At 36.8% G+C, this 12965-nt stretch overlaps 1 protein-coding gene across 2 annotated transcripts; it reads left to right on the top strand.

Moving 5' to 3' along the window:
* Positions 1–12: 12 nt before the first annotated feature.
* On the top strand, positions 13–9757 carry LYAR (Ly1 antibody reactive). 2 transcript variants are annotated; one of them, XM_082051590.1, is made up of 9 exons: positions 13–121; positions 588–776; positions 1718–1832; positions 3814–3921; positions 5274–5357; positions 6363–6696; positions 6972–7076; positions 7960–8045; positions 8416–9757. In XM_082051590.1, the coding sequence occupies exons 2-9, from the start codon at positions 655–657 to the stop codon at positions 8548–8550; spliced, it is 1089 nt and encodes a 362-aa protein (XP_081907716.1). In that variant the 5' UTR covers positions 13–121; positions 588–654; the 3' UTR covers positions 8551–9757. The 2 variants fall into 2 exon arrangements, with proteins under 2 accessions (XP_081907716.1, XP_081907717.1); XM_082051591.1 differs by lacking the exon at positions 13–121 and having other exon boundaries at positions 575–776.
* Positions 9758–12965: the final 3208 nt, after the last annotated feature.

The raw sequence follows: 12965 nt of genomic DNA, 5'->3' as shown, positions 1-12965 counted from the left end.
GCGCGGGGCGGAGCGGGGGCCGCGCAGGCGCGGAGCGGCGGCACCGAGCGAGCCGGAGGGGGCAGGGCGAGGCGGCGGCTGCACGTGCCGCGCGGAGCGGCCGTTGGAAGCGGCGGTTGAGGTGCGGGGAGCGGGGGCGGTTGAGGAGCGGGGGGAGGTGGCACCTGCTGCCGCTGAGGAGCCGGGGGCGGCGGGCGGGCGGGCCGGCCGAGCCTTCCCGCCCGTATGGTCCCCACCTCAGGCGGCACAGCTGGGTCGGACCTGGCGGGGACGGGTCTGCTCGGAAGGCGGGGGAGTCACACCGGGAAGCGGAGGGGAAGTGGAAGTGGAAGTGGAAGTGGAAGCCGCCAGCTGCGAGGCGGATCGGCGTGGGCTGGGAGGTTGGGCCTGGGGGCTGCTAGTTCCAGGGTTACTGGTTCCCCTTGTGCTCGAGGTATCAGGCAGAGTGAGTTTTTCTTTATGAACTTTTCCACGTGAAAAATCAAACTGCTCAGATTTTCTGTTGCTGGATGCACAGTTACATTTCCTTTCACCATCCAAGGGTTCTTTCAAGCTGTACGGTTAAGATCTCCTCTTTGTGTTTCTAGGGCTGTGCTTGTGTGGGGAGGAAGAAGATTGTCCCCATTTCTTAGAAGCTACTGACCAGTCACCAAAATGGTAGTTTTCACATGCAACGCGTGTGGAGAATCTGTGAAAAAAGCACAAGTTGAAAAACACGTGAACATCTGCAGGAACTGTCAGTGCCTTTCTTGCATGGATTGTGGCAAGGATTTCTGGTACGTAATGGATGGGTATAGCCTTGCTCACTCTGAAGTGGTTGTTACAAGTACAACATTTTCCTATGGTATATTAGAATTAAATTGGGCACCTTCTGAATAATTCGTATTTGTATTTTAAAATTATACACATTTTTACATAATTTCAAGCTTAATCATCCAAGTTTGAACTGCAAGGACAACTAAACCACCCAGCAAAGAGAGTTGCAATTTCTTTTTCTACAGTTATAAGTGACAATGCTTTTGGCTTCTGATCATCAACTGCTACTTATTCTGCTACTGCTGAGAGAGAGAGATTGGTAATCACATCAGAAATTCTGAATTTGATTGTCACTTCTCAGAACTCAGAAGAAAGCAGTGCTACTATCTGCTTTCAAAATATAAACATATAAATTTGCATAAGAAAATAAGGTTGTCCTCAAATAATTATTATATTGCTCAATATGTCACTGACAAAAGATTATAATCTATGTTAGTCATTCCTTTTGGGGAGCACTTATGCATTGGTTAGAACTACACTACCACATTAGTATATCTGGGTTTAGGAATTAGGTTCTTGCAAGCATTTTTCACCTGCTTTGATAATTTTAAAATGTGTCCATGTGAGTAGTAAAACACAGGTATGCATTAATGGCTGTGCATATGCTACCTGTACAAATGTACATAAGTTATAGAGCATTAAAAGCAGCAGTATACTGAAGACTCAGATCTGATTTTGCAAGTCAGAAATTTTCTCTGAAGGCTGTAGCATTACAGAAATGTCAGCAGTCTTATAAGCATGTACTTTAAGCACACAAATTTTACTCATATAAGCATTAGCAGTATTAAGGTTTAAATGATAGATACTATCATCTGTTCAGTTCATTGTTTATATAAGTCTTGCATAGTTTAAAGGACTGAAACACTTCAGTGAACTAAAGTTAAAAATCTCCTGTGTTCAGGGGTGACGATTATAAGGAACATGTGAAGTGCGTAAGTGAAGACCAGAAATATGGTGGAAAAGATTTTGAAGCCAAAACTAACAAAGGAGATGCTAAACAACAGGAGTGGATTCAGGTAAGGTTTTTACTATATACAGATATGATAAATAACTGTTCTTTACAACCTTTAAAGATACAAGAGAAGCTATACTGGGTCAAACCAGACATCTATTTTTCCCAATTTCCACAGCTTTCTTTTGGCAATTCCTTGGTAGGTCTATTTCTTATCTTGGTAAGAAACACACCTTTTGTTTGTTTTGAATCCATCTCTTACTAATCTGATGTAATGTTCCCTAGTTATTGTATACAAAGTGTCTTTGATCAGTCTGCCCTCTTCATGCCACATATGCTTTTGTAGACTTCTGTCAGGCATCCCTCCCCACCTCATCATCTCTGTTCCAGGCCAAAAACACCTATCCTGCTCAGTTATCTTCATTTGTAAATTACATCCTGGGTCTTCTGAAGTCTTCTCAGTTCTACAGTATCCTTATGAAATGAGGTTACAAGAACTGCATACACTCTTCAAGATATGGATGAACCATAGATTTACTCTGTGTCATAATGATGTTTCCTGTGTCCTTCTTTAATCCTTTCTTACTGATTTTTGTCAGTTGATCTACTTTTTTTGACTGCTGCTGAGCATTATGCTGGCATTTTCATGGAATTGGCTATTTTAACCCCAAGATCTTGTGTCTAAGATCCAGTGGTCATCTTAAAGCCTGCTATTTTAGATGCAAAGTTAGTATTGCTTTTCCTGTGCATGCTGCTTTACGTGAACTTGTGTTGGATTTAATTCACCTTTTTGTTACTTATTGACTCATTTTCTTTCTATCTTTCTGGAATTCTTCACAGTCCTCATACTGAATAGCGTCATATAATCAGGAAAATTTTCCTGCCCTCTTTTCAGACATTTTGTAAATATGTTGAACAGCAGAGGGTGCAACATGGATCACAGAAAATGTCCTATCCTTAGGTAGTGCAAGAACCTGCCCTCTTACAGCTGTTAGTTTCCTTTAAAGGTTTTAGGAAGGAGCTCTCAAACATATTTTTAAAACCCCATTAGATATTATTAGTTAGATAACCTTTATCCATGGATTTGTTGATTTCTATCTCATATAGAACACAATCTAACAAAGTATTAAGCTACCCACATAGTCAAGGAATGTGAATAATACCACTGTAAGTCAACAGATTAGTGCCGTTGTTGAGATGGACCATTGTTTTGAGTACATTGTTCAAAGACAGTATGATGTGACTGCTATTGCTTATGAAAATCATTAGCCTTCCTCAATAGCAAGTACTTTCTACACCAAAAGATAAGGGAGTGTTACAGAGCATTCTTTTCTGGTAGTCTTAGCAATTCACAAAAGCCTTCAGTAAACAGATTTTCAGAAGTACAGGAAGGCCCTCCAGTGTCCAGTGGCTACATCTTTAAGTAATGAGAAGTTCAGAGCATTTTTTTTCCCCCACTAGCAGCAGCATGCTTCATGTAGCTTCCATAAGGCCGTGGCCTGACATTTTCTGCTGGCACCTGCAGCACAGGAGTGTGCCTGAGATGTCTTATAGGGATCAGTGGTTGTTGAAGCTGGCACTGCTGCCAAAATAAATGTGTGTCAAACTGTGACCTCAAAGTTAGCCTGATTTTTTACAATTAACTCCAGAAGTTTGCAAAAACCAGTCAGCTGACAGTTGTTTTTCTTAATGCAGGTCTTTTTCACGCTGCAAAAATCCCTGACGTGATACAGTTACTTTACTTTTAAATGTTTTTATTACAGGTTATAACTTGCACATCAGAAAGCATTGGTGAGCAGTCCTGCCTGCCTCTGCTTACTATACAGGTTTGAAGATTTTTATAGATAACTTTGACACATCTTATGATCTATGATAAAACCAAAAGTTAGTGTTTTTCCCATGCCAATTGAACAGTTCTTTTGAGCAGGCTATACACTGTGGGTACTGGGTGATTTCTGTCCAGTATGTTTCCAACTTGCATACCTGCATATATCATTTGGTCATTATGTGTCTTTGCTGATTTAATTCTGTATTTCTTCATTCAGAAAATTCATGAAGTAATGAAGAAGCCAAACATAAGCACTAAAGTGCGGAATGTTCTGGAGCAAATGCGTGTCTTTGATAATATTCCAAGAAAAAAAGTAAAGTTTCAGGTATGTATGAGACTTGTAGTAACCCATGAAGTGAGTTTAAAATAGACCTTCTTTGGGAGTGCTGCCCTCTTTTAACAAAGGTAGGACAAATTGCTTATGTGGGCATGGTAAATAGCTGGTGTAATAGCTGAGTTTCAAATAGGCAATGTTTGTTAAATACATCTCTTTGCTTAGAACTACTCTCTGCATGCCATTTTCTTTAGGTGTTAAGACAGAGACTCACCATTCAAGCTTCATCTCCACTTGTTCTTTTTTAATACCTTTCTTTTTTCCTTTGTGCAATTTCTATTGAATGTCCAAATTCCTAGATGTACTTTAAAGGGATTCTGATTTCTGTAGCTTTGTTTTTTTTTCTAAGTAAAGATACTGTTTTGAGAGTTTTCCTGTTGCTCAGTATTCTGACAGTCTCCTGCACTGCAGGCTTCACTACACTTTGCATCACCACCCAAGCAAATTCTAAATGTTTCATGTTGTATCAGTAAAGAATTACTGACAAGCTGGCCTTTTTTTTTCTCCTCTGTGCTGTGCCTCAGATTGTGAGGCAGAGATAAGATCATGATTGCTTCCAAAGCATTCAAAAATAACCTAATAGAGCTGCGCTGAAATTGCTGCTAGCGAGCTGAAGGTTAGAATACTTTTCTGCAAAATTTATATTCTAAGGAGGGAAAGTGATATTGCCAAGAATGTTTCTTTTTGGTAAGATGTGTTGCAGTGGAAGATCAAAAGTTTTTTTAGTTCCTTGTTCTAATTTACTAATGCAGCTTTCCTGCAATTTTCATTGCAATGCAAAAATCTTTACATTAGGTTTTACGTAGAATTCTGTTCCTGAAGGTTGATCTGTTGCTGCTAGTTTAAGCATATTATAAGTAGAAATTTACTGCTTTGTTTTAATTTTCAGCAGGAGTTCTTGCAATAGCCCCAGCAACTTCCTAATGTTTGCGTTGAGATATTTGTTTAAATTTTACTTTTCTGTAATAAACTACGGTATCCATTTAGGAGCATGACCATCTGCCCAGTACACAAATGAATCAATAAGATCAGATCCTTAATGTTTTAACTCATGGGAACAGTCGGAAGGTTTGATAGGACATAGATTTACATCTTCTGGATTCCTATTGGTGAGGCAATTGAGAGGTATGATATAGCCTCATAACAGTACACAGGCATTATGTGAAACAGTTTACTCTCCAGGAAACTCTTAAACCTCCATGCTAAACGTCTAACCAGATCTTAATCAGAGGAAGTGATTAGATTCTTAAAAGAAAAATAAAAACAAGAACCAAATATATGTCAATCGAGAAAAACAATCAGATACGCGCTTTTTCAGTTATTCTTGTTTTTTTGCTGCACAGAATTGGATGAAGAACAGTTTGAGAATTACCGACAGCACTTTGCAAGACCAGGTGTGGGATATTTTCTCTGAAGCAACCAGAAATGTAAGTGAAGTTAGAGGTACAATGTCATACAACAGGAATACAGTCAGAAATGCTGGAAGGAAAACCTTTCAGACTCCCTTTGCAGATGTTAGCACAAAAAAGTGGCTCCCAGTCTTAAAATGGATTATGTTATAATGTAACATTCCTAGACTAAATTACCAATTTGTGGAATATACTTTTGCTGAAGTGGTTGTGCATACTGGGCACATTGTGATTAAAAACTTGGACATTGTGACACCATTGTGACACGATAATCAGAAGGCTAATTTAACTTTATACTATTAGTACATAAGGAAAGGGCAAACCGCGACTTTTATCTTTGGTTTCAGCCTTCTACTACACACTAAGAAGTAATAAACCAATGTCTTTTCAGAACTGTATTGGCCTCACATTAGTGCGTATTGGAGTGGGATATTAACAGCACCTAGTTAATCTATTAATATATTCATGAATATAAACTATTATAAGCCCAGGAACTTTAAGAAAACAAAATATGTTAAGGTGAGAAGAAAAACAATTAAAACAAACAGCATTGTATTTGTTGACATCATGCAATAATAGTTTGGTGTGCCAGACATATCCCAAGACAGGGATGGCAGAGCTGAGCTTATTATTTAAGGGCTGTATATTTAGGAATAGGTTCTATATCTTGCTGTAATATGCCATATTTTTGTCTGTGTAAATCAGAGAATTCTCTCTCCCTTAACCTAGTTACATTTAGTAAATGTTTAAAAAATACATAGACAGTTATTTCAAATGGAAATTCTATATGTTTTAAGTTAACATTTCTTCTGTGATGTTAAGGTAATCAGCATTTATGCTGTTAAGTTAAAAGAAGAATCAGCTGCAGTATTTAGTGCTATTTCTCAGGTGACTGGTGTCACCAGTGTAAGCAATTGTATTGAATTCAGAATATTAGTGTTCTTCATGAATGACGGAGTAGAAAAAAGTTGCCATTTCAAAAAAGGCCTGTAAAAATTGTAATAATCTGTCTTTCAACAAAAGATTTCAAGTGAAAAAGAACAAGACAAACCACAGCAGAAGAAAGAGGGGCAGTCTGCAGAAACTGGGAAAAAAACAGTGGTAGAAGAAAATGGAATTACAGATGATAAAATCGAGAGGAAAAAGAATAAGAGAGAACGAAAAGAAGAGAGACAAAAGAACAAAAAGGAGAAAAAAGACTTGAAATTAGAAAACCAGTCAGAAGTAAAAAAGAGTAAAAAGTCCAAAAAAAGAAAGGAGAGCTCAGAGAATGAATTTGAAATGAATGGAAATGGCCATCAGAGTGAAACAGAAGAGGAAACAAATGTAAAGAAACGCAAACATAAACATATAGAAGGTACTGATCCTAATTTTATATTATTGTTTGTTTTCAATATGGTTTTTCTCAATGTCTCAAAGCTCAATATTCTACTTTCAGTAGAATTTTTTAAGTAGTAAGTTGCATATACAAATTAGATTATTTTTAATGCCGTGGTTGCACAGTCCTTTTATAAAATGTGAACCTCTTAGCAAATATAAACTCATGTTAAAGGAACATGAACTTGAAATCATGTCAGAACTTTCCTTCTAGTTTTATAATTTTTTTGTGTGTTGATCTCATTCCATATCTAGAGGAACCTCGTATCAGAACAAAGAGAATGAAAACTGAAAACATTTCAGAAGACATGGAAACAGATAACACCAACGGCAATGAAGAAAATGTGGGAACAGATAAAGGTATTCTTAAAGGGGGACTTAAAAAACTATTCTGCAAAAGACTTCATGCAGAATATAAATACGGTGCTTTTGCAGCAAGCCATGAAATAAATTGTGCCTCAGTAAACAGATATATATATGTATATTCAGTATACGTATCTGTTCCAGAGTACATAGCCTGTGCTACCTTTAACACCTGATGCTGAATTAGTTCTCTCATTTGTTGCTTCTGCTGAGCTGGCAACCTTTGGCTGTGTTTGGTTTCCCTGGGCAGTGAGGAATGTGGCGTTTGTGTTAGCGCAGCAGGTCTCTTCCCTGCTGCCAGGAACTTTAACAAATGTAGAAGAAAAAGTGCAACAGCTCTCTTGTATCTCTTTGTATCTCTTATGTCGCCATTTTTGTTCAGTGAATCATAAATTAGACTTTAGCTGTGTTTGACCTTAGTTTATACGTAGGTAAAACCTACTTAAGCCTGTCATCCAACGCACCGTTACTGTCAGGGAATGTTGGTACTTGAACATACAGATTGTTTATTTGGAAAATACCAATTAATGACCCCTGTGCTCTAAGGGTGAGGAGACAGGAGCTTTGTAAATATTCCTGTATTATATAAGAGTTGCTGCTTAACAGCTGAAGCACGGAAGTAAAGTAAAAGCGATCCTGACCCTAGTTGTTCAAGTAGTGTCTTGGTTCTTTGTGTCTGTCCTATTATAATCTTCAAAAACATCCTACCTGACTTCATGCTTAAGACACTGCTGTTGTGGAGTCAGTAAGACAGCAATGAACTGCTGTGGTAGATGAACTGGTTCCAAAATTAGGAGATTGCAGGCTGGTTCCTACTAGAGAAGAAAACCTGCAAATACCTGATTTTACCAATTATGTTGTACACCTGATTATTTTCTAGGTAAATTCAACTGGAAGGGAACCATCAAAGCTGTTCTGAAACAGGCTCCAGACAATGAAATTTCAATTAAAAAACTAAGAAAAAAGGTACTGTACAACGTGGTTTTTTGAATCTCCTTTGGTATTGTGAATTTCATTCTGTAATGCCTAAGTTCATAAAATCCTGTCCCACATAAGCAAAAAAGTTTGACAAAGTAAATTTTGCTTTGACTTTTGATTGCTTTTTGGATCAATTATCAAAACAATTTATATTTAACAGAGTATCAACTGACAGAATGTCAACTGAAGGACGTGTGCTCTATTGCTTACTGGACTACAGTAGAAATTCAGTGCTAATTCTGCAAATGAATAATAGCATAATAGATTCCACGCTACTTTTAATACAGTAACATGAATGTATTATTGCTTTAAGTGAAATCATCACTAACCACAAACTGTTCCTTTCTTCTTTGTGCAGGTTATAGCTCAGTATTACGCAGTAGCTGGTGAACATCACAAATCAGAAGAGGATATTCTAGTCATATTTAACAAGAAAGTGAATAACAATCCTAAATTTAAAGTTTTAAAGGACAAAGTTAAACTCCTGAAATAAGAGTTTGCATACTTTTATAACCTATGCATCTTAATCTTGCAGACAGAGTCAAATTCTTGACAGCTGTACAAATACTATGCTTTGGTCTCAATTTAAGTGGTGTATTTGAGAGTAGAACTTAACTTTTAAGGCTGGATTCCTCCTCTTTTTCTAGATTTATCACAGAACATTTTCAGATATTTTATTTTTTTATTTTATGGAAAATGTATATTTTTAGTACACGTTTTAAGAGGCGTTGAAAATAATTGCTGCCTACTATATTAAAATTATTCCAGTAATGGATATAATTTAGAGGAATTAATGTTTATCAGGACCTGGGTTGTGTGGATTTTTGCAGAAACTATTCTAAGAGCAAATAGAATTTTCATATTCCAAAACCTACCATGGAATGTTTTGTTATGCTAAAATTCAAAATGGTATGACTGATATCCCCTTTATGCACTGTATATGCAGGCTTTAATAATCTACTAATTCTGTGTTGTAAATTACAATAATTAAAGCGTTTGTCAAGTTTGTGTATGTAATACTGTGCATTCACTGAAAATCTAAAGACTGAGTTACTTGTATATGCATCACTACTGCATATTTGAATTAATGCAACTGACTTCAACTTAAGTGCACACATGGACTAAAAATTGACTGATTAAATAAATTACTTTAAAACACCACCTTAAATATAATTTATGATTGTATAATAAATCTTGCTACTTTATGATTGTATAATAAATCCACAAATGATAAAAAATTTGAAGAGGCTGTTATATGGCAGTCGCCAAAACAAATATTACTTATATGTATGAGACAGAGTCGCCTGGGGAAAATTAACTTGAAGTTAATACGATTTTAATGACAGAATGCAAAATACTGCCAGAGAGGGTGTTTCCTACCATAAAGCAATCTGTTAAAAACAGTGGTAGAAAGCCAGTGAAAATGTCTTTCAGTAGGTAGCATAGTGATTTCAAGCAGATACAGTTTTATAAAACTCCATAATACAAATATCTGAATTTGTAGAAATAGCGAATATATTAAAAGTATAAACATGAAAAAAAAAAATGTCTGATACACTGGGTCCAGTTTCTCTGAGTACCTTGTTTATTATAAAAGTTGCAATAAAATATCTAATAAATTTAAGATCTTCTCAGAAAGTGTTTGTGGTTAATTCATGAAAATTACTTTGGAGATAAATAGCATAAAATTTATTTACAGACATGGAGAAACTTCGAGAAGTTTTTTTTAATCCCATGGATATGTTGCAATGAAGTTATGTACCTTGGATGCTCTTTTGTTTTTAAGCAGGGATGGGGAGGTGGGGTTGGACAACCTGAAGATTTAGCAAATGCAAGAGGGCAACAGTATCAACTGTAGATTTCCAATTGCGTTCAGCAAGTATGTTATGTTTCAAAATTATTCCAGACAGTATAAGAACAGCAAGGCACAACCCACAGTGGTAATGTGGAAACTTGCTGAGCACCTTGCAGTTTAATAAATATGTTCGTTAAGTGTTATTATCTGATCCCAGTTTCTAGATGAGGTGATTAGTTTGAACAGATCTTAAGTCATTATTTCAGTGGCTTTGCGGTCTGTCGCCTTCAAGAACAAATGACAGGACTGACATCCATCTGTGTGTGCCTGTGTTTGAAGGAAGATCTCGCTCACAGTAATTGCAGCAAATCTGGGTGTTGTGCGTGTGCTGACAGCGTGACTGCCATCCTGCCCTTTTGCACTATCTTGGATCATCTCGATCGAACACTGCAAGCCATTGATGCCAAGTTTGATGCCCATGGAAATTCAGCTGACTTGATCCACAACTGATGTTTTAAATACATTTGACAACAGGCACATAATGAAACAGAAAGTTCATCATCTTTGATCTAGGTTCTCAGCAGCAAAGTCAATTGATTAGGGTTCTCCATGGACAGAAAAATTGTGATTGCCCTTCATCAAGCACACTACTGATCTGTTTAAATATAGATAGTACAGAATATTTAAGAGAATGCAATGACAATACTAAGTAGCCATTTATTTTAATATTTTATCTGACAGAACAGCTGTGGTATTGGACTTCCTTTGGACATCATGCCAGTGTGCTGTGTTTGTGTTGCCATAGAGGAGTTTATGTACTGAACCATTGAGTTCATTTCATAGCATTTGGTCATGAAGCCATCAAAACCACATCTTGGTAATGAGTTCAGTTGTACACGTGGAGATTCAGCAAAATCCAGCACGTATCACAGTAATATAATTTAAAACAAAGAAAAAACAACAACAACAACCAAAAAAACCCCACACAAACCACAAACCTAATGGCAAACCAGAGACCACTCAAGATCAAAATTGCTGGTGTACAACATTTTCACTTTTTACTCCGATATTTTTCCAATTCTAACAGATCCTATCTTTCGGTACATGGAGTTGCTGTGTGGTTCAGATAGCATTACAGAGCTCAAGACTTAAGCATTAGGTGTTTCAATATCAAACAAAAAAACCCCTCAAGGCCAGCAGCACCTCTTCAAGTTTGTTAGATATTTTTAGAGCATCATCACCTTTCTCACTGTTTTTCTGAATGTGCTTTCAGGACAACAGAGCATTGCTTAATGTTGATTCTGCAGTGTGGCAGAATCATGTGGCTGGTGGATATGCACCTTTTGTTCTTGACTTGTAATCAACCAACAGTAATATTCAGAAAGGGACCTCATCATTTTGCAGCTGCCACTGTAGATTTTGAGGAAAAGAGAGGGAGCCCTTCCAAACTTTTGCAGAGGCAGAAAAGCTAGTATTTTAATATAGTTTGTACAGATCTCAATGAATGAGAACGTAAATAGAGTTCCAATTTTAGCAGCAAGAGCTGGGTATTTAAGTATTATAGTATGAAAAACTCATAATAGTAAATATTTACTTTGTAACTACATATTTTACACTGTTCTGTTTCAAACTGAGATATGAAAACAGATAAAATTAATGTTAACAATTTACAGTTTTCCAGTATTCACTCAGTACTGTAAGCACAGGAAATTTCTTTGTTTTAACATGTCAGGGTACTGAAAAATTACCACAAGAGAATGCTTGTATTATATAAAGTTTCACTTACCATTTAATACAAATTGACCAAATCATGTGGATTTTTTTCTACTTTCTTTTCCACAAATTATGTGTTTAGTAGTCATTAATGTCAACAGCCACAATAAGTTCAAGAGCAACCATCTGCTAACAGTAAAAAGCATTACAAAATGTTTCAGAATGTTTGTTTTGTTCATTTTCTAAACAACATAATATATCATCTCCATAATAACATATGCCTTATTGCTCTTGGAAATTGAGTGTCTGGGGGAGAGGAAGGAAAAAGTATTGTAAATAAGAAAATTGTTTAAAGCTAGTGGCCTTCTTGATAAGTATAGCATAAGCATTTAAGCAGGAAGTTTAATCACCGAAAGAAAAAAGCTTCAAAGGACATCTGCTTAGCTGTGCTCAGCCCTCCACCGCACTGCTGCACTAGAGCAGTTCATTCTTTTGGCCAGCGAAAATCGATCCACCCACCTGGTGCTATAATCTGATCGCACCAGTAGAATGTAGTCAAACCCTGACAAGAGTAGTGGCTCATAGCTGGTGGGCACAGGATACAGAGATGCAATACATGATTTCATTCGAAAACTTTTAAAGCTGTAACACTCACCCTTATTAAGGAAATAAGAGAGCAAATAACAAACTTTTTGTGCTAGATAAGCAAAAAAAAAGGCATATTGTTCTACATATTAAGCTGTATTCACAGGTTACAAGATATCTCAGTCAATATATTCAACATTTATCCCCTTCTTCTCCCAATTTAGTCATTAAGAAAAAAAAAGTCGGCCAAGTTTCTTTTTTGCTCTGCCAGCCAGGAAAAGCAGCATATTGTGTTTCTCATTAGTACTTTTACAGGAAGTGATATTTTATACTGAATTCTAAATCTCATTAGAACTAGAGGAAGTCTAAGTAGTAACTCTTCCTTGCACTCGTTAAGATACAATTCCTTTTTCACCCTTAACCTCCTGCTTTGCTTTGCACTTGTTGAGATGTAATTCCTTTTGCACCTGAATCTTTATGCTTATACGCTCTCACAGGGCAAGGGCTGAAACACCTTCAAGCTTTTTATTCAGATTGGGCTTTTTTTTTGCAAGAGTGCAGATCACAGACTTTAGTCCTTTCTCAAATATATCCTCATTTCATTTTTTATTTGTCCCTTCTTTTATGATTTATTCTAGAAGACTCGGAAGACTCAGAATTGTCCTGTCTTCAAATAGAGACTGTTTTCCTTTATCAAAGTATATCTTTTGTATAGAAACTGCCCTCACCACTCAACTCCATATCTGAGCTACAGAAGTAAAATAACTGACTTCCAACAGAAGTAGTTTAATAGCTCCTGAAATTACTTGAAAGTA

This window comes from Streptopelia decaocto (assembly GCF_964273445.1).
Source record: "Streptopelia decaocto genome assembly, chromosome: 4".
Taxonomy (NCBI): Eukaryota; Metazoa; Chordata; class Aves; order Columbiformes; family Columbidae; genus Streptopelia; species Streptopelia decaocto.
Note: the sequence above shows the minus strand (reverse complement) of the source record. Positions and strands in the feature narration are given on the sequence as shown.

What these genes read in the sequence shown, in the direction of transcription:
- LYAR (XM_082051590.1), top strand. Translation starts at nt 655, where the DNA reads ATGGTAGTTTTCACATGCAACGCGTGTGGAGAATCTGTGAAAAAAGCA. An exon ending in AACAACAGGAGTGGATTCAG is followed by an intron (nt 1,833 to 3,813) that starts GTAAGGTTTTTA and finishes TTCTTCATTCAG; the next exon opens with AAAATTCATGAAGTAATGAA. An exon ending in TCTCTGAAGCAACCAGAAAT is followed by an intron (nt 5,358 to 6,362) that starts GTAAGTGAAGTT and finishes TTTCAACAAAAG; the next exon opens with ATTTCAAGTGAAAAAGAACA.